Source organism: Pristis pectinata, chromosome 40 (assembly GCF_009764475.1).
Source record: "Pristis pectinata isolate sPriPec2 chromosome 40, sPriPec2.1.pri, whole genome shotgun sequence".
Taxonomy (NCBI): Eukaryota; Metazoa; Chordata; class Chondrichthyes; order Rhinopristiformes; family Pristidae; genus Pristis; species Pristis pectinata.
The window spans coordinates 4,790,929-4,813,636 of record NC_067443.1 but is presented as its reverse complement, the minus strand read 5'-3'; the positions used below and the strand labels follow the sequence as shown (position 1 = coordinate 4,813,636).

Here is a 22,708-nt window from a genome sequence, read left to right as displayed (position 1 = left end):
AGAGTTATGCAGCACGGAAACAGGCCCTTTGGCCCAACTTGCCCATGCTGACCAAGGTGTCTTCTTGAGCTAGTCTCACTCCTGCAATTAGCCCACATCCCTCTAAACCTTTCCTATCCATGTATCCATCCTAATGTTGTAACTTTCTCTGGCAGCTTCTATATAACCACCACCCTGTGTGTGAAAAGTGCTCCTCAGGTTCCCTTTAAATATTTCCCTTCTCACCCTAAACTGTACCCTGTGGTATTGGATTCCCCTACCCTAGGAAAAAAAAACTGACCATCCACCTTACTCATGCCGCTCATTTCATTAAGCTCTATAAGGTCACCCTCAGTCTCTTTCACTCCAGGGAAAAGTCCCAGCCTATCCAGTCTCTCCTTATAATTAAAGCCTGCTGGCCTGAAGAAGTTAAAAGTCTGCAAAACAGCTAGCTGGAGCAAGTCAAGGACAGTGGACAAGTAGACAAAACAAATATCTTTGCTCTCATCATGTGGTGGAAGAAATGGAGGATGTTGTTTTGCGAGTCTGTTCTTGTGACCACCATTTTGTGAACTGGTTTTCTGAACTAACTCTTCCTGGATTAAAACAATCAGAAGTGGACATGATGAAGACCCTACCAATAATCTGTTAAATCAGTTATTTGTGGGATGCTCTTTGATTAGGTATAAGAATCAACGCAGACTTATAAAGGAGGATAGTTTGTGTCTGAACTGAAATAACCTGAGGCCAGTGTCTGACTTGGACTGGCTGTAACTGGTTTGAAATGGCCTGATTCAGAGAAAAGCAAAGAAATGACAGGCATATCCTTATTTGGGAGAAGAACAATGAGGTAATGCTACCTGTAAGCCTTGGGCCAGAGCCAATGATAAGTGGACACAGGCTGACTCAATAAGTCTGTATCAACAGAATCAAAGTATAACAGTTCAGAACTGATAAAATAGAGAATAATAATGGAGGATTTTGGAAGTGTAGCAAGTGAAAACTCTGGAGACTATCGCAAGGAAGACCCCCATGCCAGGGCAGGGAGAAGGATCAATAATTTGGCCAACAGGAGATCCCCTATTTTGGTGTTACAAGTTGGAGCAAGGGTCTGGGTGAGTATTGGTACAGAAGGAACAATAGCATTCAGGAACCAAAGTCACTTACCAGAGGTCAACATAACTAGCATGGATATTTGCATTGATACAATAAAGTTGATACGATAAAGCTGCGAGTTTGAATTAATGAGGATTTGTGTGGTCATTTACCTAAACTAAGTTAGTTGACTGAGGTAAGGGTCAACAAGCCCTCCAGTCCAGGGAAGATCCTTGTGAATATTTTCTGCACCTTCTCTAGCTTAATTACATCCTTTCTATAGCATTCTTTCTATAGATCAGAAATGCATACTATATTTCAGGTGCAGTCTCACCAATGTCTTGAACAGCTGTAACATAGCACCCCACCTCTCATACTCAATCCCCTGTCCAATGAAGACAAGCATGCACTCCTTGTCTACTTGTGTCACCACTTCCAGGGAAGTGTGTACTTGTACCCTAGGTCCCTGTGTTCTACAACATGCTCCAGTGCACTGCCATTCACTGTGCATGTCCTATTCTGGTTTAACTTCCCAAAGTGCATCACTTCACTTTTCCAAGTTAAATTTTATCTGCCATTCCTTTGCCCACTTTCCCAGTTGATCTAGATCTAGCCGTCACCTTAGACAACCTTCTTCACTGTCCACCACACCAACAAAATTTGGTGTCATCTGCAAACTTACTAATCTGCAAACCTACGTTCTCATCCGAATCATTAATTTATGTGACAAACAAGGGACCCAGCACAGATCCCTGTGGCACACTGCTGGTCACAGGTCTCCAGTCTGAAAAACAACCCTCCACTGCCACCCTCTGACTCCTTCCACCAAGCCAATTTTGTATCCAATTGGCTAGCTCATCCTGGATCTCATGTGATCCAAGGGGATGTAACAAGGAAAATAGTGAGAGTATATTTTCTCTTGTGGGAAATTGTATCGGGGTATAGCTTCAGAATAGAGGGTCGTCCATCCAAAATAATGCTAAGGAATTTTTTTTCTCTTGAAGGGTTGCAAATCTTTGGAACCCTCCATCTTCAAGAATTGCGGAGGCTGAATCACTGAATATTTTCAAAATGAAATAGACAAGGGATACTGGGATCCACAGAAATGCGACTTTGAACCCAAGATCAGATGAACCATGATCTAAATGAATGGCAGAGCAGGCTCAGGGACTGCATATTTTAACCTTGGTCTACTTCTGTTCTAGACCACGGCAGTCCATATTGTGAAGGTACCCCCAGGGGTGCTGTTAGGTCAAAGTCCTAGGATTTAGACCAAGTTCAGGTGGTGTGACTTGGAGAGAAACTTGCAGGTTATGGCATCTTCATCATATGCATGTCTTCTTGACCTTCTGGTTTCTGGGGGCAATGGTGTTGAAATACCCTTGGTAAATTGCTGCTATGTATCTTGTAGGTAATACACATAGTAGCCACAATGTGCAAATGGTAGAGGGAGTCAATATTGAAGGTGGTGGCTGAAGTGTCAATAAAATTGAAGCCAAACATGTCCTGGCCAGCCTCTACACAAATATAGGTGCATCAGTGTTGCTGTGTTGTAGTCAGGAATGAGGAAATCCAAGATAAGGGAGGCAACAAAGTCATTTCAGCACTTTTAACACTTACCACACTAAAGTCAGCTAAACCAGTACAGGCAGAGATAAACTTGGGATATTGCCTGGCCACAAAGCTCAGCTACTTACTTGCAACAGAAAGTTAGACCCAGCCAAAATTATCCAAAAGAAAATACGAATATCTTGAATTAAAAAGGATTTTACAACTCCCTTAGCACATCTTCAAAGATGACAAATATTCTTTGAAAAGCTGGTAATTCCTTTATAGTACTAATAAAACCTAGAATTAAACAGCAGGGAAAGAAGAGGGAATTTAAGCACAACTTCTATAATTAATGCTTCATGCAACATAGATAGCATTGAGACCAAGAAAAATTAATTAATTTGTAGGTCTTTCATAATAAATGGATTGCCCCTAAATACTTTGATAAGATATCTTTATTAGTCACACGTACATCGAAACACACAGTGAAATACATCTTTTGCGTAGAGTGTTCTGGGGGCAGCCCGCAAGTGTCACCACGCTTCCGGCGCCAACACAGCATGCCCACAACTTCCTAACCTGTACGTCTTTGGAATGTGGGAGGAAACCGGAGCACCCAAAGGAAACCCATGCAGACATGGGGAGAATGTACAAACTCCTTACAGACAGTGGCCGGATTTGAACCCGGGTCGCTGGTGCTGTAAAGCGTTACGCTAATCGCTACACTACTGTGCCTGCCATCACTGCAGGCAGTGAAGTACTTTTAAAGTGTAGTTCCTGCTGTAACGTAGGCAAGGAGACAACCAATTTGTGCACAGCAAGCTCCAACAAACAGTAATGTAGGAATAAACAGATAACCTGCTTCAGTTTTTTCATGAGTGAATATTTTGGAATCTGGGCATCAAGGCCAGTGTTCATTGCTTTTTCTTAATTGACATCAAGGAGATGGTTGTGAGTTGCCTTCTTAAACCACTGTAGTCCTTCTGGTGAAGCTACTCACACAACATTGTTGGGAAGGGGATTCCAGGATTTAGACCCAGTGATATTGAAGGAATAGCAATATATTTCCAAGCCTGGATTGTAAGCGTCTAGGAGGGAAACCTGCAGGTGATGTTGTTCCCTTGCCTCTATTTGTCCTTCTGAGCTGTTGAGGTTGAGGAGTTGAGAGGTGCTGTTGTATAGCCTGGGCAAGCAACACACTGCAACCACTATAAGTAGGTGGTGGAGGGAATGAATATTTACTGATATTAATTAACGCATAATATTGGACAGGACATCAGGGATAATCGCCCCACTCATCCTGGATAAATTCTGCCCTGAGAGGACGACATTCCCATCTCATCTGACAGTTCACTGCTCTGTACTTCTAAATTCTCACAACCTTCAAGTAAATGCAATTTCTCCTCATCTCTGTGCTAAATGTTCCGACAATGATCTCCTAGATTAAAGGTGGCAGCTCATGATTACCATCTCAAGGGCAACGAAAGACTGTGGCATTAGATTCTGGCCCACATTCCTAGAAAGTAGTACAAAAGTCAGATTTTAAACTGCCAGTCTTATCCAGGACCAGACAATGTCCAGCAGCTGTCTCCATCTTTACCTCCCCCCCCCACCCACCTACTTTTTTTTGGTCTGCCTCCATTTATCATCCACCTGCCTGTCTCCCAACTCTACCCCTTCCCCTCCCACTCCCCTACCTGGCTCAACCTGCCCATCATCTTTCACCCATCTTCAGTCCTTGGGCTCCTGTCTCACCACTCCTCCATCTCTTTATAACTCTCAGTCCTGATGCCGTGTTTCAACCTGAAACTTCGGCAATCTCTCCCCTGCCCCCCCAACCCCCCCCCCCCCCCCCCCCAAAGTCAAGTTGCAAAAGAATCACAGGGGGCAGTTGATGGGACAGGAAAGGCTGCTGGACCACTGCAAACTAAGACGAGAGAATGGAATTGATGGGATTGCTATGTTGGCAGCAATGGATTGAATGGCCTCTTCTTGTATTGTAATACATAAGCAACTGACCTCCAGTACTTTTGCCAGCCGGGACTTGTCATCCTGGGTCCTTCTCTTGGTCTCCATTTCCTGTTCCAAGTACTGCACCTTCTGCCCCAACACATCTTTATCCAGAAGCGCATTCTCCTTTTCAGCATTGCTCTGTTGCAGCTCCTGTTTCAAATGGCCAATCTGGAGAGATAAATTTAACACCTTTCGTTATGCAATGTAGTTAATGCAGCAAGAAAAAAATGCCCCAAAGCTCTTCACAGGAACGCTATCAAACAGAAGAAAATTGACAATAAGCAAGGAGATAGGAGAACAAGTAACTAAAAAAAACTGGTTAAAGAGGAATGTTTTAAGGAGCACCTTAGTGGAGAAAAAGAGGAGCAAAGAAGTTTAGGGAGGGAATTCTGGAGTTTACAGTCTCAGCAGTTGAAGGCTTGGCTGCCAACAATGGGATGAGCCAGTCGGCTCATCAAACCAAAATGTTAAATTTTGTTTCACTCTCATTGCAGATGTTGCCCGACTTGCTGAATATTTCTAGCTTTTTCTGTATCTATTTTAATTCACAGTATCTTGCTTTTCTACATTGTCATAGCACCCGTTTGCTTACTGCAAAATACTTGGGATATGAGCTATGAACAATTTATACAATGAATGTTATGCCATATGCTAAATCTATTACCATCTAGTGGCAGTAACTGATCACTACTCCAAACATAATGGAGCATTTCAGACACTGCCAATTTCACCACAGGGCCTCCCTGGGTTACAAATGTCCAAATTATGAACACCCCACACACAGGAACAAGTGTTTGGGAGACCAGCAGGATGGACGGGGGTGGATAGTAGCTGTTGCAGGCATCTTCTGCTGGGTGAGAATGGGGTAGATCCATGAGCCTTCTCTCCCCTACTCACACCCCACCCAAAGCTGCAACAATGAGAGGCTGGATCAATCTGAGTAGAGCTGGGAGCGCTGAGCAGACTCACTCACTCAGAGGCCAGCTGGCGGCCACTCTTACCACACCTGCTCACTCTCTCATCACAACTGTTTCTTTGAGCCCCTCACACACTGTTTTTGTTCATTTACAGTTCACAAACAGTTCTCAGGAACAAAACCCCGTTATAACCTGGGGACTTCAAGTGCACTACAAGTGTAAAATTTGGCTGCTATTGAACTGGTGACGGGCCATAAACACCTGTAGAGAGCAGTGGTTCAACCTGGTCTGGAATTATCTAGGACTGTAGAATCAAGCCTTAAATATTTCAGTTGTGCTGAGAAATGGGGCAAGACTCTCATCCCGATCCATGTACAAAAGTTATAGAAAAGGAAAAGATGGCAGCAATGTTGGGGTGGTGGGGGGTGTGGTGGAGAGAGAAAGGGGTAGAAGGTGGCTGGAAATAAAGTGGCCTCAGAATAAAGAGTTTTTGACCAGAAACGTTAACCATTTCTCTTTCCACAGATGCTGCCTGACCTGTTGAATGTCTCCAGGATTTTCTGTTTTGATGTCAGGTTTCTGGCATGTACATTTTTTTGACTTTTGTTCCAAAATTAGCAAGGTATAGCTAGACTTGGTCTATCACTTTGTGAGAGACTGTTTCTCTTGTTTCAGGAGAGACAGAACTACTAATGTATTTTGATGTGTAGTCTTTTTGTTAAGATAACAGTTTCCTATAGTATCAAAAAACAAATCCTACCAGACTCATTTTAAAGTGATCATGCCTGGCTTTGAACAGTTAGTATTTAAACAAGGCTGGTCTTGGACCACATTGGTTGCTGACCACAAATTTTAATGGGATTAATTTACGCCCAAGTTTAGGATATCTTGGTCACTTGTACCTATAAGGAAGGGTAAAAAGTGGCTTGTACCTCATCTTGTAGTCTCTTGATGGTCATGTTTGCCTTTTCCAGTTCAAGGGTCTTCTCTTTTCCTTGTCTCTGGTGCTCTTGTAACTCGCGACGCGACTTATCCCGATGCTCCTCCAACTGAGACTGCAGCATAACCACCGAGCTTCCTGACTGCTCAGAGATGACTTCTACCTGTGATGGGAGAAACCAAAAAGAACACTGCAACCTGGCTGCATCAGGAGGACATCTTCTGGCCAACCAAGAGAATTTCAAGAGCAAATTTAATTGAGTTCCTCAAAACCACAGAGATAAATAAGGAAAAGTGCATTTCTAGTGGCAGAAGGTCTCGGTAGCCAGAGGACTCAAGGTAAGATGACAAGCATAAAGAGTTCGAAAGTAGTATCAACTATTTCTTGCTGAAGGTGACTTGATGGGGAGAATTTTTGCAGGTTTATGAGGATAGAGCAGAGTGGTGCCTGACCCCAGGAGCCTTGAGAAGAGTGGAGCAGAGCAGCAGCCCTGAGGAGAGCAGCAGCAAGGCCCCAGGAATCTGGAGTGGAGCCACATTCTCTCCAGGAACACAACTGCTCTGTCAGCCTCTGCTGGGAATCTGGAGCAGAACAGCAATGCATCCCCGGGAACCCAGAGAAGCATTCCTTCCACGAGTCTGACCAGAGTGACAGCCTCCCTGAGAATTTGGAGTGAAGCAGCAGCTCTAGGAACCCAGAGTGGAGTGGCAGACCCCAGACAACCCCTTATCTGCCCCCTGAAGAGATTGGCAGCTCTGATGGAGCACTATGTTCTCCATGACAGACGAGGTGGCTGGAACACAACTTGTGAAACTTAGGGCATTTCTTCTACTACCAACAGCTATCAATCTCATTCTGTAAAGTAATTCAACATACTAACTATCCTCAAATAAAAACCCAATTTCTTCACTAAGAAATTGTTCCATTTGGCCTAGATGTTAACTGATTACCTGAAAGGATAACAGAGACAGGAAAACAAATAGGGAATTTGAAAATAGTTTGTGAGCAATTGGACTGTGCTATAACCCACACAGCTACGGAGCTTGGAAATGCAATTAGGCTGATTGGCTTGACTGTGGTGGGCAGGAACGTGATTGGCTGAATGTAATTTCAACTGTGCTACAGATTTCTATGAATCCTCTTTACATACCATGTAGCTGACTCGGTGCTCTCTAAAGTACCTGGCTTGACACTCTGGCTGCAAGCGTTCCTGAGGAGTCCCATCACTACTTAGGGCAACTATTGATGGTAATCTTGTTGCCGTCGTTCTCATCCCAAACATATAATTAACTAAAGGTTAACCAGTGGAAGCAATGCAAGCATTTGAGCAGAGCACAAAGCAAAACTGCTTTTTGTAGAATTTGTTCCCCTTCCCTGCTTCCCACCTCTTTCTGGAGCTTTTCAACCATTTTATCCAGAAGCCTCTTTTGTTCTTCCAGTTCATTCTTTGCTTTCTTGAGCTGGTCCTTCTGCCTCGTCTCATCTTGGAAACGTTCATTCAACTCTTGGTAGTCTTGGGTCATTCTGCTCAGGTTCCGCTGTTTATCACGATGGATAGGGAAAAGAAAATGAAATAGTAACACTGCAGCAAGACACATCTCTCTCACATTCACAAGGCAGGCTCAGCAATGTCACAATACTTGGCTGTACAAAGTTCTGGAATTGGAATATTCCAGCTTCCACTGAACATTCCAGTCTCACTTGCACAAAAAAATAAAAGGATCCCTGGAATGCTATGACATCCATTGCTGCCCGATACCTGGAGTAGTGCAGCAGGGTAACGAAGGTGGTGCCTGATTTATGAGACTCACTGTATCTCATCTACTATTAACTGCTAACGATCTAGTTCTGAAAAGTAATTCAAGGTACTCTGGGTGGGGAATGATATGCCAAATTACAACTGGTTATCTTCAAGTTAAATGATTTATAACTTCTGGGAGGAATTTCATTTGGAGTAAGGATTTTGATAATGCCTTTCTGTATTTGTCAGGAAATTGTGCTTTCCAGCCAAGGAACTATTATGATATGCAGTCACTGTTATATCGTAGGAAACACAACTCTCCAAAGCAAGTTAACTAATGTAATGACCAGATATTTGGTTTTGTAATTAGTTGAGGGATAAATCTTGGGTCCAGGACATTTGAGAACTCCCTTGGGTCTACTTCAAAACAGTGCTATGGGATATTTTACTTCACTTGAGGGCAGACAGGACCTTAGTTTAATGCCTCATCTGAAAGTGCTCCCCCACTGTAATGCCAGTTAATTTTTTGTTAACTTGGAAAGTAGACTAGAAATGAGATGTAAACCCATGTCTTCTAACTCAAAAGTGGAAAATGCTACTCAACGAGGCACAGTTCATGAAGCAGAGTACGCAATGGATTCAGAGGCAGAGGGTGCTATACCTGTGTTTCTTCCAGACGGTTTTCCAACACTCTCTTTGCTACGGCTATTTCCTGTTCCTGGTCAGTGGCTTCTCCCAGAGATTGTTCCATGTGCTTTCGCTCCACCTAAAACAAGTAGGATACTTACTTATTCAGATACTTATCAGAAGGCAGCCTTTCAAAACCCTGGCTACCGGCTGAACTGAGTCCTTAATTCATTTGACTACTTGTTTATAGGTCTCTCAGTATCCTTACATAATAAAAGTTCATCAACCTCAAGGCGGCGTCATCCACTACTAAAGATCCTCACCATCCGGGATGTGCCCTCTTCTCATTACTACCATCAGGGAGGAGGTACCGAAGACCCACACTCAAGGGTTCAGTAACAGCTTCTTCCCCTCTGCCATCAGATTTCTGAACAGTCCAGAACACTACCTCATTATTCCTTTTTGTTTTGCACTACTTATTTTTGTTATTTATAGATTTTATGTCTTTGCACTGTACTGCTGCCACAAAACAACATATTTCACGTCATATGTCAGTGATAATAAATCTGATACTTTCATCTGACACCCAGCCACAGAACCTTAAATTAGGACCAAGCCATTCAAGGACAATGCCATGAAGCACTTGCTCAAGCAGATCTTGATCGTAATGTTACCCTCCCCTTTCTCTGAACTCTCCTATAGATTATTGCTATTGATACCAACAACATTTATAGAAATGATGTGATTGAACTGGAGGGGGTGCAATAGATTTACAATAACGTCACCAAGATTGAAAAAATTTTAGCTAAGTGTTAGGCAACGGCTAGTTTCGTTGACACAGAGGAAGCCGAGATGACATGATGATTGAATATTTGACCAGGTTAATAGAGAGCTCCTTGTATTTGCAAAATTCTCAAAAATAAAAAAAAGGAAGAAAAATGAAAAAACAATAGGAATAATTTGTAAAGATTATTCAGAAGTTGAGAAAAGTGTCATGCTTATAAAGCACCTTAAAAATTCACGTGAAATGAATCACTTTGAAGAGTGGTTACTGCTGGGTAAGCTCCCAAGCCATTCCCAACGCTGAGGAAATGCCTAAGAAAAATACTTATTGCATAACTGATTATGAGATGCCAGATCATTTAATCTCACTTCTGAATGATAGCTGAGTAAGAAATATTTGCCATGGCAAAAAAATGGTCCCTGTTCCCAATTGCCTTTCATTATCAGAGAGGTTCGAGAGACTGGGGAATCTTTAACTTGGTATTGTAGGAGAGGGCAGAAATGGGAGTCTATCCTGGCAAGGGCAAGGACCATTGGCAGTAAATTCTCTAACAATCCCTCTTCTCCTCAGGAGGGTGATCTGAAAGGTTGCGATTAATATTATTGGTGAAATAAGGAGCATGGAGAAAATGGGAAAACTTTGCTTGCGTGTACAATAATTGACAGGACAGACACATGGGCAAAGTGAAGCATTTTTTTTTATTATTATAAGCAAAGTGAATGCCCCCATCTAGTAGTGAGGGCAACATCCTGACTCTTCAAAGTTTTTCCACCAGCTGCAAGGTACAGTCAGTAGTGTATTGGAAAAGTTGCCTTTTGCCCCTAACTCAAACAACACTTAAGAAGCTCAACACATTCAAGGTCAAATCAGCTCGCTTGACTGGCATATAATCCACCACCCAAAATACTTCAACTACTGGCCCAACATGGCTGCAGTGCATACCGTCTACAGAATGCATTAAGGCAATCTGCCAAAGCCAATTTCTCTCAAACCCATAAACCCCACCACTTGGAAGGGCAAGTTCAGCAGGGACATGGAGATGCCACCCTTGCAGGTTTGTCTTCCAAGTCACACACTACCAGACGTGAAACATGTTATCACTCTGTCAAGTTCCAAAGACTCCTGACCCAACAGTGCAATATGTTCACCCCCACCACAAGCAACAGCAGTTAAAGGTGGCAATTGTTAACCACCATCTTCTCAAGGGCAAATAAAGACAGGAAATAAGTGCTGAAGTGCCAACATCCCACAACATTATAAATTAGAAGAGATCTTGCTGTTGAATTACCTCAAGCCTGGCTATTTTGTCTTTCAGCCTTGATTCAGAGCATTGAAATTCCTCAAGCATGTCTTTGCATTCTCCCAATTGGAAATCCATCTGTGAAACCTTCCTCTTCAGGTCCTCATTATCCTGCCTCAATTGTTTCAGAGTAGAATCTGCTGCTTTCTTTGCCTGTTCTGTAGCTCCCTTTTCATTTTCAAGGTTTATTTTCTCCTGTGTGAGCAGAGGAAAAAAAAATTACTTTCAAATTTTCAGAGAGTTTTGATTGTGAACAGCTGTTTTAGTGACTGGTTGGGATGAGACTGAACTGATCCACATGGGTCTTAGGTCACCAGTCAGCTCTGCCACAATTCAGGATATCACAGTGAAACTTTGAGCTCTGATCTATCGGTAAATTGTTTTGTCACATGTACCGAGGTATGGTGAAAAACTTCTCTTGAATACCGTTTATGGGGCAGCACGGTAGCATAGTGGTTAGCGCAGTGGTTAGCGCGATGCTATTACAGCGCCAGCAACTGGGGTTTGATTCCCATCGCTGTCTGTAAGGGGTCTGTACGTTCTCCAGTGTCTGCGTGGGTTTCCTCCGGGTGCTCCGGTTTCCTCCCACATTGTAAAGACGTATGGGTAGGTTAACTTGGGTTTAAAATGGGTGGCGCAGACTCGTTGGGCCAGAAGGGCCTGTTACCACGCTGTAAATAAAAAAAAATACCGTTTATACAGATCAATTCACTACACAGTGCATTGACGTAGTACAAGGCAAAACAATAACAGAGTGCAGAATAAAGTATTACAGTTACAGAGAAAGTGCAGTGCAGGTAGACAATAAAGTGCAAGGTCATAACAAGGTAGATTGTGAGATCAAGAGTTCATCTTATCATACTAGGGGCCCGTTCAATAGTCTTATAACAGCGGGAAAGAAACTGTCCTTGAGCCTAGTGGTATGTGCTTTCAAGCTTTATCTTCTGCCCGATGGGAGTGGGGAGAAGAGAGAATGTCCAGGGTGGGTGGGGTATTTAATTATGATGGCTGAGGCAGCAAGAAGTGTAGACAGTGTCCATGGAGGGGAGGCTGGTTTCCATTAAGTGCTGAGCTGTAACCACAACTCTCTGCAGTTCCTTGCAGTCACAGGCAGAGCAGTTGCCGTACCAAGCCGTGATGCATCTAGATGGGATGCTTTCTATGGTACATTGGTGAGGGTCAAAGGAGACGTGCCAAATTTCTTTAGCCCCCTGAGAAAGCAGAGGTGCTAGTGAGCTTTCTTGGCTGTGGCATCAACGTAAAAGCAATTTATGAAAGGCAACAAGCAGACAAAATTGGAGAGATCATCTCTCTCCCTCAATTAAAAGTAACATTTTATGACTGTCAGAAATAATGTGTAAAACTGCATCTGACTCTACTTACAATTTTCTCCTACCCCAAATGAAGCAATATTTTTTAATGCTCCACACTTGCAGCCAGTGCCAGTCTCACTAATGAGATTCTACAATGCAGGTGGTGATTACTTATCTCATCCCTCTGCATTCAGCTTCCCTCAATTTACCCCCCCCATCCCACCAACTCCCCCTCCAACAGATGGTTCAGCTGTGAAATTATAGAATTGGTACAGCCGTTTGAAATATCTCATTAGTCCTACTCACATATTTCTATATTTTATACTTCTTTACGGCTTTCAGAGCAATCCCATTCTCCCACTTCTCTGCCATTAGTCTGCAGTCTTGTGAATTTTTGGTTTTGCAAGTTTTTGTGATTTAGTTTTTTTTAAGAATTATTTTGCCCTGAGACCACTTACATGCGGACAGCCAGAGTCACCAGATTAGGTCCTGACTTCAGGAAGCTGTGGAATTTCTCTTGCTCACTCACTGCCTCTCCTTCTTAAGACTGAACACTTTAAATGTACTTTTTTTGACATCTGTTCTAATATACCCTTGTCTATTACTCCCCAAGGAAATACCGAGATGTTTTATTAACATAAATAAAGTGCTATATAAATTTAAGATCCAGACACTGCGCAAGGGCCTCAGAAAGCTAGAGCTTTCCAGCCATGAAAGCAACAGTGTCACAATGACTCTGGTCTTGTCCTTCCGCACAATATAACATCGATGGTTTTGTCTTTGAATGCAAACAAGAGATCTTTAATATCCACAAAAACAGGCAGACGTAACTTTCCCAATGAAGACATCCATTCTGGAGGGAAACCAGTCTTGCACATACACCTGCTGGAACACAGTTCAGCCCCACAATCTCCAACAACTCTGCTGAATGAGCACGGCCTGACTGGGTTGAGAATTATCTTGGGAAAATTTCACTGGAGAATTAAAGTATAATGGTTGCAAGTTAAACTCACCTCAGCCATGAGGTCACAGTTCCTCCGAAGCATCTCCATTTCCTTGTGATGGTTTTGCTTTAGTTCTTCCAGCACTTTGCTATGGTTTGCTGCCTTTTCAATTAGTGTCTCCTTCAGTGAACTCAATTCCTTCTCCTTTTGTTGCATTAATGCCTCTTGGTGTTCACTGGTGGCAGTCTTCTCCCGTAGCTCTGTTTTGGTTTTATCCAGTTCCTAAAGCAGAGAAGATATGGTCACTTATTTTCCATCAGTTGCTTTAAACTTACAGTGCCTTGTATCTACTGTTTTATCTTTCCAATTGGCCTCTCCTTCAAAAGTCTTCCACATCCCTCCCCACCATCGGGAGTATCTACAGGTGCTGTTGCCTCAAGAAAGCAACATCCATCAAAGATCCTCACCATCCAGGCCATGCCATCTTCTCAGCTACCATCAGGCAGGAGGTACAGAAGTTTGAAGTCCCACACCACCAGGTTCAAGAACAGCTACTTCCCTTCAACCATTCGGTTCTTGAACCAACCGGAACGGCCCTAATCACTACAGTTTAGCAATACTATGACCACTTTGATCGCTGCACTAAAATGGACCTTTTTTTTGTTCTAATTGTGGTCTTTCTTGTAAAAATTGTGTACAATTTATGGTTAATTTATGTTTTTCTTGTGAATATTGCTTATATGATGCTATGTGCACGTGATGCTGCTGCAAGTAACTTTTTCATCGCACCTGTTCATACATGTACTTGTGCCTATGACAATAAACTCAACCTTGACTTTGAATTAGTCAGGAACAAGATTGAAGCTGAAGGTGGAGCCATAAAAGTAAAATAGTCACCAATAAAGAATTCAAGAGAAGAGAAATTTCTTTACCCAGAGCAGTGTGAATGGGCAACACAGAGTGTTTGAGGCTAATGGATGCATTTAAAGGCAAGTTGAAAATTTAAGGAATAGAAGGCAAAATGAAATAGTGCAGGAGGCGGCTCATGCAGAACGTAAACACTCACATACACCTGCCAATCTGAACTTAAAATTTCTGCGCTGTAAACTGCATGCAAGAAAGGCCAGACTGCAGATCACCATCTAGTATCCTCTGCACTATGAATTTCCTTGGAATTTAAAGGCTTATTGGGCCTTTTGTGCCCATCGAGAGAAGGGAAGCCCTCAGCAATATTTCCCTACTGTTGAAGGCTGTGCTCTGTGGATGCCAGGTTGCAATGTAAAAATATGCAAGACTGGTGGTCAGGAAGAGAAAGGTTTGATTCCAAGGCAATGTGGCAGAACCCTGTCCTTTCGCAAGTCAACAAGAGCCTCTAGTCTTTCCCGATCCTGTTACTCATATTCAGAAGTGAAACCAACAGCACAAGACCTGGATGCCTGCAGCTGCCGGTACATAAAAGATTCTGGATGTTCTACAACGTACGGTCTCCAAGCATGGTCAAGTTGCTTATTCACAACTACAGCTTCCATTTGTAACTCATTGCTAACATAACAGCAAAACATTCCACCTCCCAAAATTTCTAAAAAAAAAGCAAATACTGGAAATCTGTAATAAAAACAGAAAATGCTAGAAAACTCGAGTCACGCCACATCAGTGAGAAAAGAAATAGTTAAATGTTTCAGGTCAAAGATTCCAGGTGTTCTGACAAGGAGTTTTCAACCTGAAATGTTAACTGTCGTTTCCCTTTCCACAAACGTGGCCTGACCTGCTAAACTATTTCCAGAAAATTTATTCCACCTCTATCATAGCAATGGTTAGAAAAAAAACTAAACAGACTAAAATACTAAGGCATGATATACACCCAGCTTACCACAGTGTTCCTCTTGACCCAAGACGAACATAGAAAAGTCTCCCCCGATAGATAACAGGATGGCACGGTGGCGGACATTTTGGCAGCACTGACTTTAGCACCAAGTCTAAGTTAGACCATGCTGGACATCCACTTGCACCAAGGATGGGGGAAGGGTGTTGCTATTACTGGATAGTGATCATTGGACTAACACCCTAATGGTGTCCTAATCAAGCCCAGGTAATTTGCCTTTAAGCTTGGCCCTTCACAGTTGCATAGCCTTCTGACACAGAATAGGATTGTTGAAGGCAGTGACTGAATATCCAAATCAGAAGTCAGCAAGGAAGAGAGAGTAGAACAAGTATTAAAAAATAAACAGAGATTACAGGCCATAGAATGGAAAATTTGCAGTTGGAGGGTATCTGCAGCAGAGAGGCAACTGAAAAAGATAAGGCGGATCCGAATGCAAGTTACTTTTCTTAAGCAACAAACAAAAGGAGCTGGAGGAACTCAGTGGGCCAGGCAGCATCTACGGAGGGAAATGGACAGTCAACATTTCGGGTCAAGACTCTTCAGTCCTAATGAAGGGTCTCAACCCTAAATGTCAATTATCCATTTCCCTCCGTAGATGCTGCCTGACTGGCTGAGTTCCTCCAGCTCCTTTGGGTGTTGCTCCAGATTTCCAGCATCTGCAGCCTCGTGTCTCCATACTTTTTTAAGCGCCTCCATCCCAGCAACATCTGCCGAGGTCTGCTTCACGTGGTCCACCTCACTTTGCAGTGCAGAGTAACGATCTCGCAACTCCCGAAGCTCTTCGTCATATTCTTCCTTCTCCATCTTCATCTGCAACAGTCTGAGATTTGGAAATAGTAATAAATAAATAACTAGACGGATAAATAAATAATACATCACACGATATTATCCTTCTCAAATAGCTGCTGTACCCATCATCCCACCCACCCACAGTGCTGGCACATCAGCATCCATCTGAACTTGGGAAAGTGCACTTGGGATTGAACACATGATTCATCTGACAGCACCCTCTCAGCAGTGGAAACCTGGGCTGTGCACTGCAAGTCTTTAAGAGGCACTTGATTTATTACATTATCACTCAAGAGGAGAGTGCCGGACATTCAGCCCACATTCACATCAGCCAATTCTTTGTTCATAGCCCTGTAGGCAGCAGTACCTCAAGTGCACACTCAGATACTTATAAATGCAATAAAGTTCTATCATCATTGCCCTTTTAAATGGCAAGTTCCTCTACATGTAAAGACAATTAGCTCAATTTCCTTTTAATCTTTCAACCAATTGCTACAAACTTTTGTTGCCCTGGTTACTGAAAGTAGAGAAAGTTCATTTCAAACTGATGACTCAGACCAAATCAAACGTGAAATCTTCCCAGTGATGAATAATGGTGAACTTACTCTTGCTTGCTGCTGCGCAACTCCTCCCGGTTTTTCTGGAACATCTCTTTCCAGTGGCTGCTCTCTTCCGTGCTTTCCTGCAGCTGCTGTTGCAGGTTCCGCATGGTTGAATTGATCTTTTGCCTCTCAGATTCCACATTCTGTTGATTCTTGATTTAGGAAGAGGGGGAGAATATTTAATCATTTCCCTAGTCATACCTTATTTCTTCCCAGTAATGCATCACCCAGTTAGGATGGAGCAAACATTCCAAATAGGAAGATATTCAGCAGAACAGACAGCATCGGTGGATATAAGAAAAAGGCTTAATGCTCCAGGTTGACCACCTTTCATCAGGACCAGTCATTGAGTTCTGATGCAAGGTCCCTACTTCTTTCTCGACAAATAATACTCGACCCAAGTATTCCCAGCACATTCAGATTAATGGGAAGTCCCAACAGTCATTGCCTTTAAAGTTAACTCCAAATGTTGTTCCCATTTTGCATTAAAAAAAACTTTCCAGAGTTTGTGGGTGGCAGCTTGAGTATCACATAATTCCCAAATGAGAAAAAAGACAGGTACAACTTGTTTTTCAACTGGTGACTGGGGGAAGTTCAAGATTTACATAGGATTAACAGCAAGGAAACTGCCCATTTGGCCCATATCCAAATGCATCTCCTCTCATCACTATAACATTCAAATCAATTAACATATCCATTTAGTCCTTCCACCTTCACAAGCTTATAATGGCTTTCCAGTCAAGGTTTTTCACCTTGACCACTACCTCTGGGAGCAAGCTCCACATTCCCCCATCTCTCTGGGGAAGGAAGTTTGTGAGATTTATTAGTGACTTTCTTACATTAATGACATTTAATATTGGCTCTTTCACATTGGAAAATACATTTTCCACATCTATTATTTTATCTTTCACTATTTCACATTTTCTATGAAGTCACACTTATCCACAGAAGAAAGCTCCAGCCTTGTTTAGTCTGCTATTTATTATCTGGGTCATTTTTGTTTCTTGGACAGGAAGCTATTTGACCTCCCCAACACTTAGTGCAACAGTATAGTTAACGTGGCAGATGGAGAATCACAGGGGCAATCCTATGTGTTTTCAATCACAATCTACCTCATTGTGACCTTGCACTTTATTGTCTGCCTGCATCGGACTTTCTCTGTAACACTTTATTCTGCATTCTGTCATTGTTTTCCCTTGTACTACCTCAATGCGCTGATGTGATGAAATGATCTGTATGGATGGCATGCAAAACAAAGTTTTTCCAATGTACCTTGGTACATGTTACAATAATAAACCAATTTCACCTTCCAGGTCCCTACTTATTGAAAAAAAGACTTTGCACAGTATTCAGTTCTCATAGGCTGACACTCCAGCACAGCTTTGAGTGACTGCAGTGCCGTCCAAAGTGCGCGCTTGGAAGTAGAAATTAAATTAAGGGCATACCTGCTTGTTCCAATTGATTTTGAGATTTCATATCACTGCTGAAATACAAGAACCTCTCAAAGGCCTGGCTAATATTTCTCTCTCACCCAGTCATTAAAAGAAAAAGTTCAAGTTACTCATGCACCTCCCTGCAGTTAGTGAGAATTGACAGAAGATAGCAACCTTTAAATCCACGATAGCGTGTAGTTGAACACTGAATTTTGTAATTTCAAGTAACCCACACTCCAGGTTCTCTTCCCACACACACCCATCTGTCCACTGCTTTGTTTACCTTTCCCAGCCCTGTCACTCCTCCTGGTTCTATCTGCCCACCATTCCCTCCCCATCCGGTTTCACCCAACATCTACCAGCCTCTGTCCACCCACCTCCCCAACCCAGCTCCATCTGCTCATTGTCCCCTCCCCATCTGGTTCCACCCATCAGCCTCTATCCCACCCCCTGTACTGCTATACACTAGCAATCCTTCCTCTTCCCTCTCAGTCCTGATACAGAGTCTCGACCCAAAGCATCAACTAACACGTTCTGCCTCCACAGATACTGCTTGACCTGCTGAGTTCTTCCAGTGTCCTGTTTTTTTGTTCCAGATTCAAGCATCTATAGTATCTTTTGTCATCAGTCAGTGCCTGGGAATTAATTGAAAGTAGAAAAAATTGCTGATGCTGAAAATATAAAATAAAAACTGTATATGCTGGAAGTACTCAACAGGTCAGGCAGTGTCTGTGGAAAGAGAAACAGAGTTAAAGCTTAAGGCTAGTGCTGTTTGACCTGCTGAATGTTCCCACAGTAATTGATTGCCTGAGTCACTTCAGAAGGTTTCAAGGACACAGTCAGTATGCAAACAATGTAAACTTGCAAGAGAAAACAAGAGTGCACAAGGATTAAGTCTTAAAATTTTAGGTTGATTTCTTTTCGGTGGATTGGTACTCCATACTCCAGAAACCACTGCATTCCAGCATGGAACAGATTGAGTGAAGTCATCCACAGCACTGCACTCTCAAGGACTTGATTGTTCAACAACCCAATAAAAGAATTTTTCATTCTTTTCCCCCTCCGCATCTTCTGTGCGAATTAGGAGCCAGACATTGCCACTGTTAGTCAGTACTTTGTTTTGTCTATGCAATATGTGTGGTCTCCATCTCTACCTACTCATTTCCCAGACAGTATTCTGATAACAGTCAAAGCACTGTTTGTGCAGGGAGGGAACACGTTCCATTAACAATCAAATTTCAGTCTGTGGCGAATTGTTTTGTTGGAAGAGACTTTTATTATTAGGAGGTAACTGACCACGAGTACACACAGCTCACCCAAATCCACCCATCTGAAACATCTGAAATGATATTACCAATGTGTGGATTGAAGATGTCTGTTCTAAAGTAATTGCAGAGAGCTGGGCCCATGTTTCCACTTGGGTCTGAGGGGCCAATAAGTATACAAATTTCAACACTACTGCAAAACGTAATGGAATAGGGCATGCAAATTACACCTCAAAAGTTCCATCACATAGAAGATGCCCTTGTGACAACCAGCAGATTGGTTTCTTGGTTTTTCCCAATTCACGCCCTTTGATACAAGTGTCTTATGTCTTTCACTACTCTACCTTACATCACCAGTTGAGGGAACGACAAACAAGCTTGATTTTCCATCACTATTGTTAACTTTAATGGTGTACCTATGGATATCAGATTGGAACAGGTTCAGCTTAAGACTACAATGGTGTTTATCCAAGTTTCCATAATACTGACCTAGAGCAGTGGTTCCCAACCCTTTTGGAAGAAAGCCCTACTTGCACATATTTAGTTAAACATGTGCTATCACCAACCCACCTTACTCAAATCACAGGCTGTTCTTTTCAAGGGATTTGTGCTGTCCTGGGGATTATCACTGACTGCCTGCACTCCTAATGGACATCTGTTTTTTTACTTACGTTCAGCCTTTCTTTAGCAAACTTTCCGACAATATTATTAAAGCTGCACATATCCCCTGAAATCTTCTAAAATGAGGAGAAACCCAGAAGGGGCCAAGTGGTTGACAACACCAAAGAAAAGCAAAACCTAACTATGAAGTAGTTGAGCTTTGTAAGATGATTATAATTCTGTGAGAAAAAGGAAATCAGTTTAAAAGAAAATTCCCACTCACCTGAGACACCTCATCAATATTTTTCCTCAGCTGTTCCATATCCTTCTGATATTGGGCTGTAAGCTCTTCCATCGCTTTATCATGGCTGCTCACCTCTTCTTTCAGAACCCCCTTCAGGGCTGTCAGCTCCCTTTCCCTCTGCCTTAGGATGTCTTCCACAGTCTGTTTTGCAGTAGCAATCATATCCAGCTCTTCTTTTGTTCTTGCCAACTCCTGTCAAAAGAGAATATAACTATAAAGCACAGAGAGGTCATCCTTGTGCCTGCTCATGTTTTTGTGAAAGGTGTGCACTGTCTTGTGATTTAGCAACAGTAAGGTTTATCCTTTTAAAATACATAAACAAGAGCTTTCAAGTTGTTACTTAATCTGTTTCAACTATTCCTTCAGGCAGTGCATCCCAGATCATAACTTGATGGGTTAAAGCATTGTTAACTTTTCCCACCTGGATTTGTCAATTATCTTAAACATAGGTGCCTTGGTTACTGATCTTCCTACTTGATGGAACCAGTTTCTCTCCATCTACTCTTACTAAAACATTTTTCACAAATTTGCGCGTTAATTCTCTCACTCCCTCATACACCATTTATAAATTCCCCTCATAAAAGGTACATCTTAAATAGCATGGGGTGGCTGCAATTCAGAAGTAATATTGAGAGTAGGAAGAGGAAGAAAATAAAGAGGTCTCTGAAACTTTGGAAGACAGAGGGGAAGGCAAGGTGAAGCCAAGAAGGAATTTCAACAAAAAGCAATAAAAAGGTGAAAGTAGCAGCAGTAAGATGGACTCATAGGAGCAAGAATGCAATCTTGGAAACAAAGCTGGATAAGACTGCGAGGGATATGGAGGGATATGGAGGGATATGGAGGGATATGGAGGGACTCCCCCCCCCCACCAATGACTTTGTACAGGGCAGGTCATGTCTTTAAAAACTTGACTGAGTTTGTGTGAGGAGGTGAAGGTGATGAGTGCAGGGCAGCAGATATTGTCAAATGTCTTACTAAAATCCATGTAGACAAGGTGCCATGTGGTAGGCTGATCCAGGAGGTTAAGATGCATGGGATCCACGGTGACTTTGTAGTTTGGATTCAGAATTGGCTTGCCCATGGAAAACAGAGGGCAGTGGTGGAAGGGTGTTATTCTGAATGGAGGTCCGTGACCAGTGGTATGCTGCAGGGATCTGTGCTGGGGCCTCTTGTTGTTTGTGATACATGTAGATGGGTGGGTTAGTAAGTTTGCAGACAAGACAAAGATTAGTGGAGTTGTGGACAGTGTCAAGGGCCGTCAAAGTATATAGCAGAATATAAATAAGTTACAGATATGGGCAGAGAAATGGCAGGTGGAGTTTAATCTGATCAAGCGTGAGGCATTGCACTCTGGGAGTTCTAATGGCAGGAACCTTAACAGCATTGATATATAGAGGGACCTTGGGGTCCAAATCCATAGCTCACTGAAAGTGGCCACGCAAGTAGACACGGTGGTAAAGGCAGCATATGGCATGCTTGCCTTCAATAGTTAGGGCATTGAATAAGAGAGTCAGGAAGTCATGTTGCAGCTATTTAAAACTTTGGTTAGACCACACTTGGAAGTATTGTGTGCAATTCTTCTCGCCCCATTACAGGAAGGATGTGGAGGCTTTGGAAAGGATGCAGAAGAGGTTTACCAGAATGCTGCCTGGATTAGACAATACGAGTGATAAGGAGAGGTTGGACAAACTTTGGATTGTTTTCTCTGGGACGATGGAGACTGAGGGGAGACTTGATAAAGGGTAGACAGTCAGAATCGTTTTCCCAGGGTAGAAATGTCAAGTACTAGAGGACATACATTTAAGATGATAGGGGGAATGTTTAAAGATGTGCGGAGCAAGTTTTCTTTCTAAAAAAAACAGAGTGGAGGAACAGGCTATCGGAGGAAGTGGTGGAAGCAGATATAATAGTGATGTTTAAGAGGCTGTAAGGTACATGAATATGCAGGGAATGGAGGGATATGGATTACATAAGGGCAGAAGAGAATTAATTTAATTCAGCATTGTGTATGGCACAGACATTGTGGGCCAAAGGGCCTGTTCCTGGTTCCTATGCTCTATGTATCCCTAATTGGTCCTAAACTGAGAGCTCACTTGGCCATTTCAGAGAGCAGTTGAGAGTCGCATATTGTTGTGGGTTTGAAGATACACATTGGCTTGATTAAGCACAGACATTAGCAAACTAGGCAGGTTACAAAAATCAAGTGGTTTCATGGACACCATTACCAGTACTGGCTTTATATTTTACACACACTTAATTGAATTTAAATTCTCCAGCTTCCATGGTGAGACCTGAACTCAAGTCTCCAGATCACTGCTCAAGGAACGTGGATTATTAGTCCAGTAATTTAATCACTTTGCCACAGCAGCTCTATGAAGACAAATTAGATTCAGTGGATCATAACAAAAACAAACTGATGCATAGGATGCCTTATTGGAGTCAGAATGAAGAGCCAGTAAATGAATGCTGTATTTGACTAGTAGAAAACAGTACTCAGTTGCTTTTATATTAGCACTAGTCAATAATAGATGCAAGAGTTGCAAAATACTGAGATATTCTGTATATAAAAAAACTTAACATTCTACAATGGTTACTTAATATTTGTCTATTTTTAAAATTAATTTTAGGA

The 22,708-nt window shown here is 42.5% G+C and overlaps 2 protein-coding genes across 12 annotated transcripts in view; one reads left to right on the top strand and one right to left on the bottom strand.

Moving 5' to 3' along the window:
• pi4kb (phosphatidylinositol 4-kinase, catalytic, beta) overlaps positions 1-22,708 on the top strand; it is a 599,336-nt gene that overhangs the window by 44,499 nt on the left and 532,129 nt on the right. The gene's annotated exons all lie outside the window — the stretch shown is intronic.
• Positions 1-22,708, bottom strand: part of cgnb (cingulin b) — a 106,206-nt gene that overhangs the window by 26,633 nt on the left and 56,865 nt on the right. For all 11 annotated transcript variants that reach the window (XM_052045815.1, XM_052045811.1, XM_052045814.1 and 8 more), the window contains 9 exons: positions 20,059-20,271; positions 16,481-16,629; positions 15,765-15,906; positions 13,274-13,486; positions 10,936-11,142; positions 8,898-9,002; positions 7,881-8,033; positions 6,488-6,658; positions 4,645-4,806 (listed from right to left, as the gene is read on the bottom strand). In XM_052045815.1, coding sequence (XP_051901775.1) covers positions 4,645-4,806; positions 6,488-6,658; positions 7,881-8,033; positions 8,898-9,002; positions 10,936-11,142; positions 13,274-13,486; positions 15,765-15,906; positions 16,481-16,629; positions 20,059-20,271 — 1,515 coding nt within the window. The remainder of the gene's footprint in view (positions 1-4,644; positions 4,807-6,487; positions 6,659-7,880; positions 8,034-8,897; positions 9,003-10,935; positions 11,143-13,273; positions 13,487-15,764; positions 15,907-16,480; positions 16,630-20,058; positions 20,272-22,708) is intronic.